This window comes from Chiroxiphia lanceolata, chromosome 1 (assembly GCF_009829145.1).
Source record: "Chiroxiphia lanceolata isolate bChiLan1 chromosome 1, bChiLan1.pri, whole genome shotgun sequence".
Lineage (NCBI taxonomy): Eukaryota > Metazoa > Chordata > Aves > Passeriformes > Pipridae > Chiroxiphia > Chiroxiphia lanceolata.
Genome location: NC_045637.1, coordinates 144,089,554 through 144,112,134, shown reverse-complemented (window position 1 = coordinate 144,112,134; position 22,581 = coordinate 144,089,554). Strand labels below are relative to the sequence as shown.

The 22,581-nt window shown below is 35.0% G+C and overlaps 1 protein-coding gene across 4 annotated transcripts in view; it reads left to right on the top strand.

Moving 5' to 3' along the window:
• Window positions 1-22,581, top strand: part of PFKP (phosphofructokinase, platelet) — a 44,944-nt gene that overhangs the window by 7,285 nt on the left and 15,078 nt on the right. For all 4 annotated transcript variants that reach the window (XM_032677897.1, XM_032677877.1, XM_032677904.1 and 1 more), the window contains exons 2-14: window positions 1,100-1,173; window positions 8,272-8,349; window positions 10,613-10,802; window positions 13,299-13,464; window positions 14,132-14,176; window positions 14,277-14,385; window positions 14,832-14,927; window positions 16,287-16,379; window positions 16,752-16,877; window positions 17,456-17,520; window positions 18,203-18,272; window positions 21,200-21,346; window positions 22,184-22,254. In XM_032677897.1, coding sequence (XP_032533788.1) covers window positions 1,100-1,173; window positions 8,272-8,349; window positions 10,613-10,802; window positions 13,299-13,464; window positions 14,132-14,176; window positions 14,277-14,385; window positions 14,832-14,927; window positions 16,287-16,379; window positions 16,752-16,877; window positions 17,456-17,520; window positions 18,203-18,272; window positions 21,200-21,346; window positions 22,184-22,254 — 1,330 coding nt within the window. The remainder of the gene's footprint in view (window positions 1-1,099; window positions 1,174-8,271; window positions 8,350-10,612; window positions 10,803-13,298; window positions 13,465-14,131; window positions 14,177-14,276; window positions 14,386-14,831; window positions 14,928-16,286; window positions 16,380-16,751; window positions 16,878-17,455; window positions 17,521-18,202; window positions 18,273-21,199; window positions 21,347-22,183; window positions 22,255-22,581) is intronic.

The following is a 22,581-nucleotide window of genomic DNA, read 5'->3' as shown; positions in this document are numbered from 1 at the left end:
AGATACTATAGGATACTTTGTGGCTTACTGTGTTGTGGGTTTATATATTCTAGTTAGCGACTTTTTTATTTCCAGAGAAGTGAACACTTAACATCTATATGAAACATCAGAGCTGACCTGCTGCTTTGCTATTTTGTTATATTTAGTGCATCAGATTTGGAGAATTGGTGCCCAGTGCTTTGGATTGTCATGTGTCTTGAATCCCTTTTCAGCTGATGTGCTAAGGCTGTTTCTTTCAGTGTAGCCTAACTACTTCTGTCTTCATGCTTTGCATAATCTCTTGTGTCTGTTATAGTTGTGTGGAAGCAATTAGTTTATTACTTTTGAAAAGTTCCTGAATAATGGGTAAGGTAATGCAGTATCTGAAGGGATGGGTTATAACAGAAATTCATTTGACCCATGCAGGGAGACCAGTGGAACTTCCAGTGTTGCTCGTGAGGTTAAGTGTTTGACCATGGGACTTTAATGGAAGATTTACAGGAGTAGAATTGTCAGATGTCTGTGAGCAGGGAATTACAACTTCAGCTTGCAATTCTGGAAGCAAAGTGGCATTTAGACACCTTCTATCAAATGAGTCTGTGTTGCATTTTTTATGTTAATTTACTGCTATTTCTGTCTTTTTAAATGAGCATCTGTTCAGGTCAACTTTGACTCCGTTCCCAGCAAAATATTGTATGTATATAACACCTGTGTTATTTTGGAAATCTCAGAAAAAAGAACTGTTACAGTATAATTTCTCATTTCAAGAAGCTAAGTTTTGACTAGCTGAATGTTTTGCATTTCAGACAGAAAACTAATCATTATTGTGAAATTAATTTGCCTTCTTGTTACTTTTACAATGCTGTTTTACAGTCAGCAGCAATTTAATCTCTGATTAACACACATACTGGCATCCACATAATTATTGTAACAAAGGCTAGGTCTGTACCCTTGGTGCTCATGGACTGATTGCACTGTCATTAGGCAGATTTCTGTTTTAATAGATGCTGGTCATTTTCTCTAGGAAAGAATTAACGTTGCCTTTATTTTTAAGACAATATTTGTAGCATACAGAAAATATTGGATGACCTATAACAATGTTTTTGCTTTTTTTTCCCAGGTATGAATGCTGCTGTGCGCGCAGTAGTACGCATGGGAATCTATGTAAAAGCCAAAGTCTATTTTGTTTATGAGGTTAGTTTTTGTTTTATTCATTCTGTACTTTGTCCTCTGACTGCACGTGAGTTTTTGTGGAAACATCATGGAGATTAGTATAAATTAAAAAAATCTAGATGCCATTCCCTTTCATCATATGTTTTATTTAGTATTTTTTATTTTTTGTGGAAGTTTACTTTTCACAAGGTGTTCTGAAAATATGTAACTTAAAAGTAATTTTTTAAATGTATGGAATTCTTTATGTGCTACCAGAAGCTTGAAAATACTGAGAAAACCAGAGATGGTTGTCACCCAGCAGTGAGCTGTATATCTGTGCACTTGTTAGATGTTTGACCCCATTTATTGTACTTTATAAATACTTCCCTAAACCCGGTTGAACTACTGGGTTTTAACCTTTGCCTTTCCCCAGTCTATTTTCCCAGTGTATGATAAGGATGTGTCATCACCCTCATTTCACAAACTGTACAACTTGGTTTTGATCAAGAGTACTGTCAGGCTGGTGCCATCTGTCCTGGCTAATAGGTGGAAAGTTGTTACTGAAAAAAGTCAACCAACAAAAAACCAACCAAACGAAAAAACCATCAAAAACCTGCCCATTAGTGGTGTGTCCAGACATCAGAATTTTTTGGTTGAAGCTTGTGGCTATGTGTGTGTAAAGATTGTTACTTCTGTAACAATTATGTGATACGAAAAAATCATGAGACAAGTTTAATGTAAATGTGTAGGTAATACTTATGTGTATGTTTTACTGGAAGACTGTGTTAGAGTTCTGTATAAAGGATGCTTTCAGGTTTTATATGATTTGCTGTAAATATATTTAGTAAGAAGTCATTCTGTTCCCACTGGAATTCCTGTACAAATCCTTAGTAGTTTGAGATTATTACAAATCATAATAAAAAGTTGATATGGGGGAAAATTTGATAGACAGTATTCCCAGTAAACTGTAATTTTAATGTTTAATATAAAAATGAGGAGTACTAGAATTCATAGAAGTGCTAGGAAAATACTTTGGTTTTACTTCTGTGCATGCCAGATATACAATTTGTCTTTTAAAAGTAGCTGCTTACCCATTTTTTTCCATGTCTGCTTATTCCTATGGCTCATTTACTAATGATATGCAAAGTATATTGAAATGCAAATAAGCAGAGGACTGTGCTCCAAAATTCTTTTGTACTACAGTGCTACACCAAGTTGCTCTGAACATTTAGTGTGTGCTAATTACATGGGCAATCTCTGGAATTCCCTCAGTTCAGCTGTTTTGCATCTGAAATGGTCAGATACTTGTCTGGAAGTAAGGAGGGGTTTTTGGCCATCTTTAGGCCAGAACTTGGATTTTAATTTATTTTAAATTAGGTTTGACTCAAGAATTACCACCTCTTTTCAACTTTTAAAAATTTTTTTCTATCACAGAGTGTATTCAATGATAAATTTCTAGAGAAATTTGAATATTTGTTTTTTCTGAAATTAGCAAAATAGCATTATTTAAGTTATCATTTTCCTCTCTGAAGTGTTAGAGCTTGCCAGAGTGAATATTCACAGATATTTCTGAATGAAAAGCAATTGTAAAAATCAAGTCAGTGTTGGGAGTTTTGAGTTACCATTATATATTGTCATTCCATCTTCAATGTAACAGTGTGGTCTGGGACAAAAATGCAGATTTCACTGTAAGTATGGGCTCTGAAAAAGGTCTTTACTTCTAGATTAGTCCACTCAGTTCTACATTTTGGTAAGTACCCAATGAATGCTAAGCTTTATTCTTCTCTGACTTTGTGGTAATTGAAATATGAAGTCAGTTTTCTTTCACAATACATCCAAGTACTTCAGAGAAGCACAGCTACAAGCTTGGAAATGAAACAGCTATTTAATTTCACACCTTTGAAATAGGAAACAGATGAAGGTGACAAGTGTAGTAGAAGGTAAAAGTCTTAGGGTGAGACTTGTCACTAATGTTCCCTGTTATAAACCTTTGAATGATGTATACAGAGATGTGTTTTTGTGTATACTTGAAGTTATGTAATACTTTGGTTAAGGTGTTTCTTCTAAACTACAGTCTATCGAATGCAGATGAGTGTGTTAAGCAAAGAGAATAGTATATTTTTGGCCTACATTTTGAGTACACATTTTAACTAAGCACACGTAGGTCAGGGGAAAGTGATAGTTGGGTTGAAGTTGCTCTGAAAAAGTGGAGGAAAATCTGAAGTGACAATATCCAAAAGGAGAAAAAAGTTTTCTTATTTGGATCCAGAAATTCAGTTAAAGGTCTCAGACTTTTCAAGCTTACTTTGCTGTAGTCATCATACACACTTTTTCCCCTGTAACTGTGTCTGTCATAAGACCTTTTATTGCACTGTAAAACCATCTGTCTTCTACAGCTGTGACCAAAACTAGCTTCGTATTCTAAGTAAAACAGTAACTCTGTTTTCCTTCGGTTTCCTAACTCCATTTTGCTTCATTTCTTGTTGAGACAGTACCAAGATAAATAAATAAAAGTTGATATTGATTTAGATACGTCATTTGGTAGCCTTTTTTAAGTTTTAAGAAAGAAACATTACATATTGGAATTCATGGGCTATTTGGACATACTTCAATTTCCAAAAGGAAAAAAAAAACCAAACCAACTTACTTGAAAATTAAGACTATAAAATAATTTATATAAAAATATAATTTGTTATATACCATTTATATAATTAATATAAAACCCTGTAAATTTATAGCTATAAAATACAGTGAATTAATTTTTTTTTTAAAAAAATCTTAATTAATTAAAATTAACTATTTCAAAATTTTGCTATTAATTTGTGGAAGCCATGCTTACTCTGTCCAGTTGCCACAGTTTCATGTGTTATATATATTATCATCTTAAAGTATTTAATTTTAGTATATAAACAGCCTGTAGTCACCCTTCTTGACTAGCATCACATTTTTTCTAAAATCTGCCCCAGTCTGAAGTAAAATTTGAACTCATGGTTTAATTTCACTCATGCTATGAAAATCTAGGAGATGGAAGTATGTGTAGAGTTCCAGGCTGCTCTAGGAGGCTAGTTGACTTTTTTTTTTTCACTAATCAAAAACTATTAAAGTCAGTTTGGGGGTTTTTTGTTGTTGTTGTTTTTAATTGAGAATGGGAAGAAAAAGTGATACCTCTCATTTCTGGCAACTCATTTTAGAAACTGAGGTCTTAAATATTTTTACAAATAACCTGCCCTTTTTCCAGGATTGAAGCACATAGTTCCCACTGGATGCGTGCTCTCACTACTAAGCTATGGAGCTTTTAGATTCTTCATCTTGATTAAGAGTCTTTTTCTCCAGAGGCCAGCATTGGAAATGCAATGGTACGGCAGTCACGGATTTCTGTGAGGAAAACTTCATGTCTTTTATGTGGTGGTCTGTGCACTCAGTGACACTGGTATTTTACGTTGTCAAGCAGTAGCTTAAAAATCTCAGTAAGTAAACTCAAATAACTTAAAGCCCCGAATGTCTCACATGTAACATATCAGAAGGTGGCTTGTTGTTTTTCAAAAGCTTTTGTCTTGAGAGTGTAGACTGGAAGCAAGGTTTGCTGTCCCTGCTACTCTCTCCAGGAGTTGCAGTGTGTATGTATGTACCTGGTGAACATTTGACACACAGAGATTTCCTCATGTTCATCTCTGAATGTTCAGATTTTGGGTAAAGGAAGGACAAAACATAAAATGGGGCACATCTTCAGATACTGCTTTCTGTACGTTTGACAGTTTATTTTTTCCATTCTTGCCCCCTAGTTTAGTATCTTAGTATGCAAGCTGCTATTTTTAGCATTTAGGTAAGGATTTTTTTTTTTTTTTTAGTGTAAATTGACAGATTCCCACCCTCTTTTTATTAAGGTCTGTATTCACATCTGCCAGTAACTTTTGGTAACCGTACAACTGTAACAGTGTTGAACTATTTTTTAACCTAATTCAAGTTAAATTCCACCTTTAAAATGGATTGTCCAGCCCCCATCAGTGTTTAAATAACTAAAGCGATAAATGGAATCATGATCATTATTCATACTTTAATTATAATTAGTCGTCCTTTTTTTTTCCTCTTTAGATTTTCTTGAAAGCTGTTTTAATTCTATAGGTTCTATCTGTTAATAGCATGGAAAACAACATGGAAATTCTATCTACATTGTTCAGAGGTAGCTTACAGATACTCCTCAGCAAACAACCGAATTAGGAAAAGCTGATATAACAGTTCAAACAGATCAGGATTCCAAAGACTCCCCATCCTTACCTTGTAAGGGGAGGAATTGTTAATGCATCCCCAGTTCTCAGTTGTCTACACAGATATGGATTCCTGATCAAAATGCATGAATTCTTTCTACTTTAAAGATGCATGTTACAGGAATTGGTCATAGCTCCTCCTTAGCCTAGCTATAAGATGTTCCAAATCTTACAGTTTCCAACAGTAGTTCACCCGTTGGCTTTTTTCTGTGTTTTAGATGCAGTAATATGTGAATTGAGGATTTTAATCCATGAGTCTCATTATGTATATATTTACACTATATTGTAGTTTCTGGGGTGCATGTCTTTTATTTTTCCTCTCAAGTTAGCTTGTGGTTCAGCTTACTAGAGTCAGTGTTACGAACTGAGTTCAGGTACACCACCACACTACTCTTTCAGGATTTGTTGCTTATGGATCTTTGTGTTGTTGTAGTTGTCAATAGCAATACCAATTGGAAAAGCTTTCACTCTATTAATGAGTGATATAAGGAACATTGGATTCTTTGCTTTTAAAAAAGGGAAACTAGCAAAGCTGTGATGAGTGAACTCTAGGAATTTATGAGCCTTCATCAAGCTCAGTGGGAGCCACTGTAATGTTTCTTCTCTGTGGTGACCAGTGACGGAACCCGAGGGAATGGCATGAAGTCGTGTCAGGGGAGGTTTAGGTTGGGTATTACAAAGAGCTTCTTCACCCAGAGGGTAGTTGGGTGCTGCAACAGGCTTCCCAGGGAAGCAGCCACAGCACTAAGCCTGACAGGGTTCAAGAAGCGTTTTAGCAATACCCTCAGGCACACGGTGTGGCTCTTGGTCCTGTGCAGGGCCAGGAATCAGACTCAATGATCCTAGTGAGTCCCTTCCAACTCAACATGTTCTGTAATTCTTTCTGAAGATCTTTGCACTTTATCTGAGAAAGAATTTATTTTTTTTTATGTTGATGTGTAGATTAAGCATTATTCCTTTTCCAACTTGCCCTAATTTTGAAGAAATTGTGTTGATAATGTCTTGGCTTCAATTCACTATGTGTATACGTGAGCATCCAGGACAGTATGTCCTGTATGTAGGGGCCTACAAGGAAGCTGGAGAGAGATGCTTCATCAAGAGCCATAGTGATAGAAAAAGGAGTAATACGTTCAAACTGGAAGTGGGGAAATTTAGGAAGAAATTCTTTGCTGTGAGAGTGATGAGTCACTGCCACAGGTTGCCCAGGGAAGCTGTGGATGCCTCATCCCTGGAAGCGTTCAAGGCCAGGTTGGATGGGCCCCTGAGCATTGTAACAAGATAATTTTATGGTCTCTTCCAACCCAAGCCATTCAATGTGTATGCATTAGATACTTGTCAAAGTTATATGGGGAGGGTACATAATACTGAAAAGGTCTGTTGGATGATAGAAATTAGAGACAGATAGTTTTCCATCTGGCTGTTTCCTTGCTCTTACATGATCATATATGTAAGTTAATCAGTCAAGTCTCACTGAGCAGTAACTTTTCTGCTTTCCACTTGGAATCTGTACTAGAATCCTAGAAAGCTTAATTTGAGTAACTTGTACTTTTACTATGCCCGGGTTCTCTTTATATTTTTATCCTCTCCTGATAGTAAGGACTCAAAGTTTGACATAGTATTCATATAATGTATATGGCTTTTTAAGCCTCTGTAGGCTTAGTACATTTCACTGCTTGCTGAATAAAATCTGCATATACTCTGAATCATGCCAAAGTAAATTTCTCTAATTTATAATGTCAGCTTTGCTGTCTTCTGAACTCCCTTCTTTTTCTAGTTCTACCTGATTTTTTTTGAGAACCCTAAAGCTAAATATGTACAGTTTTGCGAAAACTGCATATTAAAAAAATGGTAACTAGTTTTCCTTTGCATGGGGAACATCTACGTGTAATCTAAAAGTGGAGACATAAACATTGTCATGGTTATTTTTGTTTAGTGGTTTTTTGTTTCTTTCTTTAACCTAGAGTATTTTTCCCCTTGGATTTAAATAAATGTTGAGAAGCTGAATGGTAATTTCAGTTTTATTCTGGTGTTTCTGTCAATTAGGATTTTCCAGGTTAGAACTTTGCTGTATTTTGTTATTTTTTTTTTTAAATCAGTGTTCACAATATCACCTAATGAAAAAGACTATAATTGTCATTCTGCTAGTATTTATGTAGACAGGTATGACAAAACCCTTCAGCTGCACAGTGGATAGTTTTCCTTCTTTCTAATGAGTGTAGTTCTTTCCATAGTACAGCATGCAGTGGTTTCTGAAGACCATTTAAGATATTAAGAATTTCTTAAATGCATCACTAAAAATTGTAATTTCTTCTATTACATTTCTTTATTTATTATGGAACTGTCTCAAAAAAAAGATTATGTGACTTCATTTCTTTTATGAAAAAAATTTGATTATTACTCTTTATTTTGTTTTGCTTATATCAACTTGGGGGGAAAAGTATACAATGTGTTACAAAGGTAGATTCCTAAGATCACAACTTCAGGCTGACGTTCTGTTTTTAAGAAACATATTTTATAATGTGTTTCAAAATTCTTTGTAGGTTTTTTTTTTTTTTTTAAAGTTACTATTTATTCCTAAGAAAGGAATAGCACACTGACATTCTAGTTTAATAGCTGTTTAATCTATGTAAAGTGTTACCTTATCTTCAAGTTGTCTTTGGAACTGGTCTTTTAGGAAGGGGGATTGCTTTGCCTTTTTCCTCCGTTAAAAAAAGCAGTGATACCTGCTTGAATGTTGTTTCATTTAAATTGAGTATTTTTTTTATTCAGTGTTTTTAATTACTTAAAGTTGCATTGAAATACACAAGGTGAGTATTACTGCAGTGGAAATTTTATGCCATTTTTAAGTCAGATTTCTGAACTACTTCTCTTTCAGGGTTACCAGGGAATGGTTGATGGAGGTGATAATATTGTAGAAGTTTCATGGGAAAGCGTTTCAAGTATCCTGCAAGTGGTAAGTGTTAAGGGGTGGAAGTGGGACACAAACCCTCTTTATTTAAACAAAATAATCAAAATTTTAGACCCAACCAGCCACTGTAATTATGTATTTGAACTCTGTGATGACTGAGTGACCAGCACGTACCACTTTCAGTAGAGCCTGATTTCTACAGTATGGATGTCTGATACTCTGAAGATCTCGATGTGGTCTTGTATTTGGTGCACAGAAGTAATCTTGAAAACCTTTGCCCTAGATTTGCAACATCACATGTCATTAGCCTCCTAAAGCCATATTGAGAAGTCTATATTTAATAAAAAAGGCATTATAGGGCCAAAACATAAAACAACTGTGTTTTGTAAGGCAAATATTTTCTTACGAAACCCTGTTGGCTTTCTGTGTAAGTGGATTTGGAATTACAGTAATGGATGTAATTACAGTGCAGTTCTGCAGAGCTCAGGTAATACCAGTGACTTTGCACATTTTTATTACAACGTTTCTGCAGTGTGGCCTTTTGGATCTCCTCAGCTTTTGCTCAGCATGGTAATGTTGTTACCTCTTCCAGAGCAGGTGCTATGTTTGGCGAAGAGGCCTTACTGCTTGCCAGGCTTTCTGAAAACTACCTTTCTTTGGAGCTTTCTGTAAAGCTAATAAACGTAAAAGAGTTAGCAGAGACCTTTTTTTTTTTTTAAACCAGTGCCCTGGAATACTGTGAGATATTTTGTCCACTGTGTTGGTTTTTTTCCTTTTTTTCTTTTTTTCTTCATTTTTCCCCATGTCTATCTTGCAGAATCTGTAAATATGAAGTTGAAAGGGACCCATAAGGGTCACTGAGTCCGAAATCTGAACAATATGACCAAGAGCATCTTCCAGGTGCATCTTATGGTTAAGAGAAAATTGAGTTCCCCTGGCTGAGCCACAGAGGAGTATAGACAGGAGCAGGATTTAGGCATATCCTGTACATGTATATAGGATAGATAGTATAACAAAAACATCTGAGCTTGATGACTGGTAATTCAACAGACCAGCAGCGAAGCTGAGGATGTACCTTACAGAATGTGTTTAGTTGTTTGGACTGGAAAGGTTTATCAACCCAACATATATTTCTGTTTAATCAGAACAAGTAGTACATCGTTTCAAATATATAATTTCTTTTCCACTTAGACCTGTGTTTTTTGTAAGTTTGAAAATACCTAGTTTAGATGTGTTTTTTAGTCTTGATTTCTTTTTAAGAACATCTTCATTTTGTACGCATCTATTTTTTTGTCTGGAGAAAGCTGAGCTGCTTCTATTCCATTTTTTTTTCTCCCACTGGCAGCTGTGCAACATAGATGGCAAATTAGTGCCTAAGACTGGCTTGAAAGCTGAATCATATATTGATAGGGCAGATCATATCAGTACAATGTCTCCAGATTTGAAGCTCAAATTTAGATTGGCATGACTGATTTATTATAAGTTAAAGTGAAGGAAATGTTTATGCAGAAGTGAGCTAACCATCTCCAGATTTGTTTGCAGGAAAGAGAAGGTTTTTGCAGTCCTAATTGATATTACTTTTTAGTGTGACAATAAATAAGGCAAAAATTAAACTTCTTGAGTGACTGAACAACATAAACACAGAAGATGTGTAAACAGTGTGTTTTCAGCAAGATACCCAGGAGTTTTGTGAAGTGACAGGGCACTTCAGTCATTTTTGAAAATAATAACTACCATTTCTGAAGGAAGTTCTTTAAATCATATTAATAAATGCAGCAGATAATTATAAATCAGAAAATTTAGCATTAGTCTGATCTATAAGGCATTAAAGGCAGTTCTTTCTGTAATTCAGTGGAATGACGATAAATGCTAATTTTGAATTTTAGGGATGTATTTTTTCTCTTACTGTAATATATTTCATGATACTGGGGGGAAAATGTCACACTAGGGCAAATTCATCTAAATACTAAACTACTTAGCATATTACTCTCACTAATGTCATTACATATAAGTAACAATGAGCCCAATTTATTGTAATACTACTGAAATTAATCCCAAATCATTTAACGTTTTCCTTCTGGAGTAGCTGTTTATCAGTAATTTTTGAGTGGTTTTTTTTCATTTTTCCCCTGTGTATCTGTTCTCGAGAACATAAATTCCCGCAGGTTTGTTAATTCTTTGTTCATCATCACTTTTTAAAGTGATTAAAGATGGATGTTACGCTACAACATTCATCATTAATCCATCTTAAAAATATGCAGTAATATACTGGACTGTAAACTAAAACTGCTGTACTTCCTTTTCCTAGGGAGGTACAGTTATTGGCAGTGCACGCTGCAAGTCCTTCCGTACACATGAGGGCCGCCTGCAGGCAGCCTACAACCTGGTGCAGAGGGGGATCACCAACCTCTGTGTGATCGGCGGGGACGGCAGCTTGACCGGCGCCAATCTGTTCCGGGAGGAGTGGAGTGGACTTCTGGAGGAACTGGCGCAGAACGGTAAGTTTGCCTTTAAGACCCTCTAGGCTTCCAGTCCGACCTGCAGGGAAGTTATGCACCCTAAACTATAAATCCAGAAACTATATCCAGAGAGATTTTCTAAAGTTCAAAAGTCAAATGCATTCATTCTAGGAAACTGTATGATTCTTCATAAAATAAGTTTTTGATTTCTGTACATCCTCTCATGCATATCATAAAGGTTCGAAAAGGACAAATAAGTTACTGGGCAAGAGTCTGTGTGCCTTTTTTCCTCTATTATGAATCATTTTCAGGATCTGAGCTTTGAACCTTCTGCTTGAAAAGCCGTATGCCCTCATATCCCAAACTGAGGTGGTAATTCCTTTCCTACAACAACCTACACGTTTGGCTGTTACAAAATTATTATGTCACTATTTTCTTAAGATCAGAACATTATGTGGCTGTTGGTGAAAGTACATCCAGCCCAGTAGTTGTCTTTGATAGCATCTAAGAGAATGCATAGGGAAGAGTAAAGGAGTAAAATAATGCTGTGTTGATATTATATGTTATTCATAATATGTAAATACTCTGATAAGTTCCATCCATTTCAGCCTTCAGGACTTCCTGAACCAGATGCTATTAGCAGTCCTTAATGAATTTCTCTTCCATAAATGTATACAGTCTACTTGAAAGCATACAGAGTTTTGCCAAAAGCATTGTATAGCAGGGAGTTCTACAGCTTCACTGAATAATGAAGATTGGGAAGAATCTTCTTCTGTTTATTTTGATCCTGCTGGCTTCTAGTATCGTTTGGTGTCCTGTAATTTTTGTATTAGAGCAAACAGTGAACGATCAATCCTCCTTCCTCTCTGCATGCCACTTGAGATTTTACAGCTGTCTTATTTTCCCTTCATCATCTCTTTTTCTAGATGGAAGAGTCCTAGTTTGCTTATTTGTTCCCTATATGTAAGTTCTATACCTTTGATCATCTTTGTTGCCCTTCTCTGAACCTTTTCCAGTTCTACCATGTTTTGAGGTGTGGAGGACCACAACTGCACCCAGTATTCAAGATGAGGGCAAACCATGGATCTACACAGTAGTATAATGATCTTTGTTTTGTTCTCTATTCTCTTCCTAATATTTTCTAATATTTTGATTTTTTTTTTTTTGACTGCTATTGAGCATTGAAGCTGATTTATTAATGAAAACAGCATTATTATATTATGCTGGAAATAGCATTATTTTGTTTGAAATGTTAGGGTACATTTTTCATGTGTCTTAGTTTACATTTATCTGTAATGAATTCCATCTGATACTTTACTGCACATTGTGTCTTGCTAGTCTTCTTCATTCCTTCTCAGACACTCCATACTTTTAGAACCCAAATAATTCAGTTTGATCAGTAAACTTTGGCACCTTGCTGCTCATTCCCTTTTCTAGGTTATTGCTGAGTGTGCTGAACAGTGCAGATCCCTGTAGAACTCCATTGGTTACCTTGTTCAGATACAAGAACTTGCATTTACCATGGCCCTCTGTCTCTTATTTTTTCCCCTCTGTTTCACGTTATTTACTCGATGAGAATACTTCTCTCTTATACGGTGACTATTTAGTTTCCTCAAAATCCTTTGGCAAAAGACCTTGTCAATGGCTTTTTGGAAATCTGAGTACAATGTATAAACCATACAGCCCTTGTTCATGTATTAAGTCACCTTTGGAACTCTAGAAAAGGTTTGTAATGCATGGTATACATTCATAAAAAAACATTTTGATGCTTCTTCACAATGCTGTGTTTATCTTCATGAACATTAGTTATATTTTTCATTATGGTTTCTACTGTTTTTTTCTAATATAGACATTAAACACACTGATACATAGTTTTTGAATCCTATATTAAAAATTTGGTATTATATTTACTACCATCCCATCCACAGATACTAAGGTAGTTTTAAGTGCTTAAGCAGCTAAGGTACTTCATCCTTGAGATCCTTTAGAACTCGTGGATGATGCAGCATTTTCACTGGTGTCTTGGGAGACACGGCTAAGACTTAGAAGCTTTTCTGTTCTGTTTGCTTATTAATAATGAAATCAAGAGCCTTTCAGTGTTGCAGAAGAGAAATCTTAAAAAGTTTGATGCTGGTTTTTAATTGTTTATATATGCCCATAATCACATCCACTTCGCATCCTTTTACTTCTTCATTGCATATTATACACTGAGACTACAATTTGAATAATACTGTGTAAAGTCAAACCCATCAATTTTAAGGTTAGTTACAAAACTTGATAATTTGCTGATACTTTGAGATGGACTGAAAAGCTCTTATTTCCTTCCTTACTGTAAGGAGTTCTGTGCAGGATTGTTTTGTTTGGATGTTTGATTGGCTTTTGTTTGTAGTTTCGACTAACCTTGTTACCTAAAATATCTAAACATAATTTAATGTTTGGATATGTTTAATTTACAAAAGTAGAGCACCCAAGCAATATGTCTAATGAATTTTTTTTAATAGTTTTACAGCTCTTTCTCTGGATACTTCTTTACAGGAAAGATTGATGCAGAGGCTGTTAAGAAATATGCTTACCTTAACATTGTGGGAATGGTTGGATCCATAGACAATGACTTCTGTGGCACTGATATGACCATAGGTACTGACTCAGCTTTGCACAGAATAATTGAAGTTGTTGATGCCATCATGACCACTGCTCAAAGGTAAATTGTGCATATTATAGAGATTGATAACAAATATACAGTTGTTCATGCTTCAAATCAAAGTTTGCTATTGCTGTACAATAGTGAAGGATTTAAGTTAATTTTAAAGAGAGATTAGGTAAGTGGGATTTGTGGGAATAAAAGTTCTTCTTGACTTCATCTTTCAAATGTCTTGGTTTCTCTCTGTAATTGTTTTTTCATCATTGCTGTTGTGGCAGCATTTTAAGCATGTGATTGGAGAGACTGCATCAGCTTTAATGGCAGACTTTGGTTTTTAGTATGTTTTTAGTCTTTCATAGTCTATTAGAAAAGATCCAGGCACACTTTGAATAGTACAAAATAGCATGTTTGTATATAAGCTTTGTTTCAGTAAAATTAAAGCAATTAAATTAGTAATTTTTTTAATACAGGTATATCATTGCAGTTCTTAACTAAGGATCTTCATCATTTACATTTTCAGTAAATGTTCACATCTCCTAGCTGCTCATACATGTTTTTGAATAAAGTAATAGTGAAAAGAAATAATGCATTGGAAGATACGTAATTTTAAATACATTGTTTAGTGTGACCTTCTGTTTTGCTAATGAATTCTGTGTTTGGTTAGCATGGTAAACACAGGCTGTTTCTTGATATCAGGTTCAGTTAATTTGCTTTCTTATTTTTACAGCCATCAGAGGACATTTGTTCTGGAGGTTATGGGAAGACACTGTGGGTATGTGTTGTCTTCAGCATTTTGTGTCTCGTACAGGTATAATTATGAAAGGTCGAGAAATATGAACCATAAATATCTAATAATTTGTTCTGTTTATTAGGTATCTAGCTCTGGTTAGTGCCTTAGCCTGTGGTGCAGATTGGGTATTTATTCCCGAATACCCACCAGAAGAAGGCTGGGAAGATATGATGTGTGTTAAGCTTTCAGAGGTAATCAATTAATATGTTCGAGATTCCCTGATGACTTTGCAGATGTTTATTTGAAAGTAGTGATTAAAAAATATGATCAGGACTTTCAGGAAGTCTTCATTTTTTGTGTCGTGCAAAGTTCTCCATGATCTTGAACATAAGAACTGCATTCTGCAATTTTTTGGAAGAAATATATGACGTGCTCTGGGGATTACATAAAACTTCCTATATAAGCACTGTGTGTACCTTTCCTCAGTAATTTGATGTAAAATATTTGAACTTCATCAGTAAAAAAACCTGTATGAAAAAAAAAAGTATGAGAACACTTCAAATATTAATGGTCAAATATAAGAAGTATTTCCTCAAATCCTAGAAGCTTAATGTAAAGAAATTGATTATAAAATTGTGCTGTAAATTCCTTTTTTGTTTTTTTTTCTTTTAATTACATGATTGTGCTTTTATTATAGAATCGTGCACGAAAGAAAAGGCTGAATATTATTATTGTAGCTGAAGGAGCTATTGATTGCCACAACAAACCTATAACATCAGAGAAGGTTAAGGATGTAAGTGTCAGCATCCCTATGATACACACTTCTGTTCTGTTCATAAGATGGACCTTGCTGTTAACAATAACATTTCCATAAAGTAAATCTGTTCCTGTAAGGTAGCTCATTACACAGTTGTGTTTTTATATTTGTGCTTTGTATTCTGAATCGAAGTCCACTTAAAGAGAGTCTTTTTTAGAGGCTATTAATTAGAAACTTTTCTCCTTGTAATATAACACAGCAGTTCAAAAGCACCTGATTCATGGGTACCTTAATTGATAGAGAATTGGAATTCAGCTCAAATCAGTTTTGTAATCCTATTTTACTCTGTATGTTTTGTAGAAGTATAATACTGGTCTGTCTCACAGTGGAATTATACTATGTGCTTTGGACAAAGTCTTGTCACTTTTAAATTGTTGCTTTGCTAAAAATCTCATTTGTGTCTAGAAAAAGCTTTTGAGCTGAAGTTATTCTGCTCCTTTTATGAAGGGTCCCTTAAGAATTTGGAAAATAGTCACTAGCAGAAAGGAGCTGTGACATTTTGGGTTTGCCTGGGGTTTATCTGTCCTGTGAATATGAAGTTTTGTTTTCCATAGCTGTCAGTTTGGGACAAATCTTTGACTTTATTCAGAATTGCAGTTTTATGAATTAAAATTTAGCACCGAGTGGTGTTAAATGTACATAGCAGCAGATTACTGTGCATTTATAGGAGAAACATTACTTCCTTGCTACAAATTTCAGCCAGTTAATACATTAAAAAACTATGAATACCAGGAATAGAAGATTGTGTAACTTGCAAAATTTTTTTCTGCTTTATGCTATTCTGTGCTTATTCCTAACCTTACATGCTCACTAAAGATACATTAATAAAGCATATCTTTTGCTGACTTTAGCTTTGATATGTAACAGAGAAAATGGAACAAAAGTGACTGAAAGAAATAGTTTTATTATCATACTTTTTACTGTGAGTTTTAAAGCCTTGTCAGATAAGGTTAAAAGTCATCCTCACTGAACTTTTACTCAGAATATTTGGGACATGTAATCTTGCACATAAATTCACATGAAGTGAGTAGAACACTGTAATTGGACTTACTTCAAGTATTAGAATATTTAGACCTGCTTTTGTAACTGCAGAATGAAGCCATTGTAACTGTAGTTAAACCATTGCATCTGAGCCACTGTTTTGCCATTATAAAATGTTCCTTTAAATTAGGAACCTGGAGTTTAGGTTAGGAATAAACTAAAGAAATTCCTGTAATATTTTCATTATTGTTGACATACTAATGTTAGTATATGTAGAATTTTATTATTGCAATGGCACACTGTGTATAAAATAATGATGGTGATAAACCCACTGTATTTTGAAATTCTTTGCAGCTCGTGGTTCAGCGGCTTGGTTTTGACACCCGAGTGACTATCTTGGGTCATGTGCAAAGAGGTGGAACCCCTTCAGCTTTTGACAGAATTCTGGTGAGTGTTCCTAAAGTGACTATTCATGGCACCACATAGTACAATGACATTTTGATTATTTATTTCGGATGTGGTGGTTCTTTACCTGATAAACTTCACACCTCCAATTATTATCTCGCAGTAACTGTCTGAATAGCTCAAATTTAGAGTACTGAATCACTTTGTGTAGAGGAATCTATATTAGGATTAAAATGCAAAACTGTAAGAACAATCATCCATACTAAAGGGTACTGAACAGCCCACAACATTCTCATCTTGCCAAGGCGTAACTGGTTTCAGCTTGATTCAATGAGAAATCAGGACCATTTCTGTGACTGAAAGCCTTGTGCTTTTAAATGCTCGCTTGAACACTCAAACATTATCTGTTTCCAGGCGAGTCGTATGGGTGTGGAAGCTGTGCTTGCCCTCCTAGAAGCTACTCCAGCTACCCCTGCCTGTGTCGTGTCCCTGTCTGGAAACCAGGCTGTCCGTCTGCCTCTGATGGAGTGTGTGCAGATGGTGAGTTTATGGTGGCAAAAAGCCAATTTATAGTTGTTCATTTACTGCAGCAGACTACTGTGTACAATAATTGTCTGTTTCATTAGGACACTAATGGGAAAGTGTGCAGCACTTTTCTGCATTTGGGAATGAGTAATGAAGGTCATGTATGTTCTCTATGTGTTATTACTTATTTCCAAACTACTAAGGAACAAAAAATAAATTTTGTTTCAGATCTTCTCTTTATATTGGTATAACAAATTCTTCAGATGCTTGCATCCATTTGCACATCATACTCAAGTCAAGTTTCTGCACTAAAACTGCTCAGCTTAAACTGAAAAAAAGAAAATGCAAAATAGATACATTGATTTTTTTTTTATTTTTTATTTTTTTTTTGTCCCAGGAAGGCTTTAGGTGTTTGTTTCTACTTTCTTCTTTTCCTGTACACTGTAATTTTTGCTGCGATAGGAAGTAGCTCATAAATTGGGGAAATATCAGTATTTTTTCACTATGGAAATATACTAATATATGGGAATATATTAAATAATCAACTTCTTGTGTTTTTTAAACATACTGACTAATCAACTTGTTTTTCCAAGACTCAAGAAGTCCAGAAAGCCATGGATGAGGGAAGATTTCTTGAGGCTGTGAGGCTTCGTGGAAAGTATGGCGAATGGCTTATATCAATTTATTTGCTTTAGAAAAGCTAAACTGCTTTGCTGTTCTGCTGGAATGTGCCATTTTATTTTAAATATTTTACTATCCATATGATTTTATGTGTTTGAGAATAAGAGAGGAGACAGAAGAAGAGTTGCCTAAATAGAATAATCGAAATTTTTACTTACATATAAACGTGCAAAACAAAGAAAACTGTAGTTCACTGCTGTATCAAACTAGTGACTGATAGTAGGCTGACTAGTCACAAAGTAAAGAGCTTCTGTGCTGTACGAGCTGACTGGTAGCAACCACACGTTTGTTTATTCGAGGTTTTGAGGCCAATCCTATGAGCTTGTTTGTAAGTAGCTGGTAGTTTTCCATCAGTGGTGTTGGAGGGAGGCATTCTTCACTCCTGTCAGGAGAGCGCTTTCTGTTGCAAGTCATTTGATAGCAAAATGCTTTATCCCCAATCCGGAAAACTAATTTGCTAGCTATGTAGTTATTTTATATTTTATCGCTGTTATCTTACAGGATTGAGTATTTTTTCTTTTCTCTCATTTCCACTTTTTACTGTGTTTTGCATTTGTAACAACAGTGGTGTTAATATTTCACCAAGTGTTTCTTTAAAAGAACTATGAGTTGAAAATTTTACTATTTCATTTACTTATCTTACTTACTCATTTATTTAGGAGCTTTGAAAACAACCTAAACACTTACAAATTACTGGCGCACAAAAAACCAGATGCCGAACTTCCAAAGGTAAGGGGGGTTTTTTGAGTGTGCAATGCATGTCTGCTTTTGGGGTATCCTAACAAATAGTGGGTTTTTTCTGCTCTGCCCCTCATCCTACCCTAATACTCCCTTTAGTTTATAAAATTAGTTAAATATTATAGAGAAAGATGCTTGCAACACAGAACTTTATTCTAATAATAAGTAACGTTTTTTCAAAGTGAAATACCACTGTAAGTAGAAAATTTCTGTGTAGACAGTTTCTTTCTGTCTTGTATGTTGGGCCCCAACTGTTACAGTGTCTGGTCCTGATAGTTACTGTTTTACCCTCTGTTCCTCACCGTGAAGAGAAAGAAGGGAGATGTAATCATGTTTAAGATTCTAAAAATCCTGAGATAAAGGAAGATTCAATATTAAAAGAATTCTAACCTAACTCTTCCTTTTGAAGGGCAAAATCACTTGAGCAAGGGCAAGTCCAGGAATTCATGGGATAGAATATTGAAGACAGATGAATCACCTTTATCTGATCTAATAAGTCACTGTGCATAATACAGTAGTGGACATTTAGTTCTTTTCTTTTTAGTTCCTAAGTTTTGTGTAAGAATAAATTTCGATTTATTAGGAAGCAGACACTGAATTTTGTGTGCAAACAAATTTTAGATGGGATTTTTTTTTTCATTAAATGTTTATTGAATAATTCTGGGTTTGATCGTTGTTGGTGACTGTGTTACCTCACTGGTTAATTCCTCTTTTAGTTGTGTTTTGTGACCATTTGTTACTTTATTTTCGTAATTATGTTGCTGTTACATTTTTTAGATTTTTTCCAATTAAATAATTGAGTAACGATTACTAGTATCTTCTCGATATTATTAAGGATAAAAATGGCATTGAAAATATAATAATGACCTAAGATTGACCTTCAAAAGATCAAGGAATTGAGGATTTTTTTGGTGGATATTTAACATTTTCTTTGCCAGATCAGGTGTTTGAGTGGTGACTTTTTTTGATTTACCAATGTCAATTCAGGACTATTAGCTTTGGGCTTTTGTGTTTTAAAATACTTTGGCCATACCTTCTTGTGATGAATGGCATTAGGAGGAAATTATTAACTTGTAATTATTAACTACTTGGATCTGACCACACTAAGCAAATCTGTGCTTCAGTAAAAGAGGTTGAATGAGAAATAAAAAGCAGATGAAATGTGCATGTCATAGGAATTGAGGAAAAAGCTGAACTGATGTGATCAGTAGAGCCAGCTGAATGCTCTGCTTCAGCAGTGCTTCTGCACACGTTTGGCTGCTTCTGTTTCCTTTGCGTTTTTCGATGATTCTTTGATTGTACCAGAACTAAAAAAGAAACCATGTATATTTTGTTTTGGGTCTCTTTTTCTGTCGGTTTGCTTGGGGGTGACAAGGGAGTGGTGTTAGTTTTTTGTTTACTTGTTTTGGTTTTTATCAGGAGAAATTCCCTGATCATTACTTGACACCTATTCTGTTATTTTTGTTTTGTATTCCCATCTTCCAGGATAGAGCTAATTAACTTCTGGCTCTGCCAAAGCACCAAATTGATACAGTTTTGTCATATCAATAGTTGTAAATGATTTAGGGTCATCCTGCTAATCTAAACCATGATGGATTTTAATATATTATGTGCAGGTTGTCAGGTTTTCTTGCATTTTGCTTACATAGTTTGTTGTCATTTAAATTCTCTTTGCTAAATTTATGCAGAGTGGTTAAAGTTTCCCAAAGTTCAGGCATGTAGAGTTTTAATTCTTTACTTTTATTTTGCTCTTGGTATTAATTTCAAAGGTGTAAAGATTAAACAAAACTAATAAGTAGCAGTCCTTCATTATTTGGTTATGGATTATATCTGTTGTAAATCAACACTTACTGATGTCAGTGAAACTGTATTGATTTATACTGCTGACAGTTTCTTAATCAAAGAGAATGGCCTATGATTTATCTGAAAATGAGAATTCCATTTCAAGGAATGTTTGATATACAGAAGATCTGCATTTCATGCTTTGCAGTTAAAATTTAATCCACAGATGCTTTCTAGCATTTTGCACCCAGTTGCACTCTGGCTTTATGTACCAAAATATTTATTATTTCATGTTACATTTTAAATAGACCTTCCTCTCTTACACTGCTTTTGGTTTAAATTGCAAGTGTATTTTTTTGATTTTTCAAACTTTTCAGTTCAAGTAGCTGCTTCCCTGGGATACTCATTAAACTTGGGGAGACACTATATAAGCAGTTATTTTGAGTCATTATAAAATGCTTTACAGATTGCCATCATCTGAGAATGTATGGTACTGTGAAAGATGCTGAGTGCTCCTGTTTCCTGCTAAATTGTCAGCTGCTTGAAAAACCTGGCTAATAGCTTAATTTTAAAAGTTGTCTGTTCTGCTCTGCATGTTTACTGATGATTCACATAAATGGTGTGATGCTAGAATCAGCTCCTACTCTTTTTTTTTTTTTTTTTTTTTTTTTTTTTTTTTTTTTTTTTTTGGTGTTCAGGGCTTTTTCCTAAAAAAAAAAATATTACACACTGGATGGAACTCTGAGCTACCTGGTCTAGTGAAAGGTGCCCATGGCAGGGTGGTTGGAACTGGGTGATCTTTATGGTCCTTCCAACCCAAACCATTCTATGATTCTGTTTCTTGAACATACCTGAGCTAGAATATAAAAATCTGAATAAATTGCAAACAAAACGAAAACACGACAAAGCCTTACTTAAAAACAAATATTCTTTTCCTTTAGAACTGTTTGTCTCTGATATTCTACAAGTGGGGAAATACATGTCTATATCTTCTAGTTAACTTTAATTTTCAGTGGGTTTAGGGGCTTTGAAATTTCCTTTTCTGCATTCCAGTATTTGGCAACTGTGTATGATGTACAAATTAACCATGATGTAGAAATTAAAAATGCTTATTAAGTATTATTTTTGTCTTTCAGACTAATTTTAATGTGGCAGTTTTAAATGTTGGTGCCCCTGCAGCTGGAATGAATGCTGCAGTGAGGGCTGCAGTGAGAGTTGGCATAACTGAAGGCCACAAAATGTTTGCTGTCATTGATGGATTTGAAGGTTTTGCTAAAGGAAAGGTCAGTATCGCATGTTCATTAGCTAGTTCTGTGTACCACATCCCACATCATCACCTTTGTTTGTTCTTAGGAGGCATGTTCTGTCATAAGTGCTGTGGGAACTGCTTCTGTAGGTTCTTTAATTTCATAAAGATATATAAGACCCAAATTGTAACTATATTTCTCAACTATTCGATTCTATTCTTCATTTATGCTGAATATTACTAATCACATGCTGCAGAGCAACAAAATTAGTTCAGATGAATCCTGTGTTCAAATTTTGGTCAATGTCCAGTATACTGTAGGATTTCCACAGAATAACAGAATAATTTCTGATTCTGAACAGTGAGTTGTTGCATCTGTGTTCCTTTGCTGTAAGAAACTTTGCAATGGAGCTTGTTGAGGGAGGAGGCTTTCCCTCCCCCCAGATGAGTTAGATTCTTCTATTCCTGTTTTAAATGTTAAGCATCAGTTGGTATACTGAAGAGAAACTGAATACAAGGCTAATGATGTCTATGCCTAGCTGGAGCCACAGATCCCAAAACTAACTTCAAACACCTAGTTTTAGGTTTTTGTGTTTCACATTCAGTAGGAGAGGATGTGAAAATAGGATCAAGATATCAAACAAGGAGGCAGAGTTCATCATAGTCTGAAGGAAGAAAGAACAAATTGAATGGAAAGGGATTCAAGAGAAATTAAGTTAACCTCTTGATGCTGTTTTCTTTCTTTGCTGCTCAGTTTTAGTGATCTCTGTGCCAAACAACTTGTTCCAGAAGTAGTACCTGGTGTTGGCTGCAGATCAAGAGAAGTAATGGGATAATTACTTAACAGAATCTCCTTTGTTATTTCTATTCAAAGATAAAGGAAATCAGCTGGGGAGATGTTGGAGGCTGGACTGGTCAAGGAGGATCAATTCTTGGTACAAAACGGTAACAAAAATATTTTTCCAATTGATATGATGAACTCTAGTGTTTTGGGGAGTTTTAGAATCATTGTGTTCCAGGTTGGGTATCTTTATGGTACTGAACCAACTCTGAAGAGAGAATGAAAATGGGAGTTGGAACCTCAACTTAAAACTTTCCTGGGGTCCTTACACTTTAAAGGATTGCAAACTTAAGAGTTTCTTTACAGCTGACGTGATTCCTTAGTGGTTGTCTGGAAGAGTTATTTGTATGAATAAATATTTAAAATAAAAAATATTGTGTTGCCTGCTCAGTTTATGGTTTCAGCTTAATAATTAGTTCTTATTGCTGCAG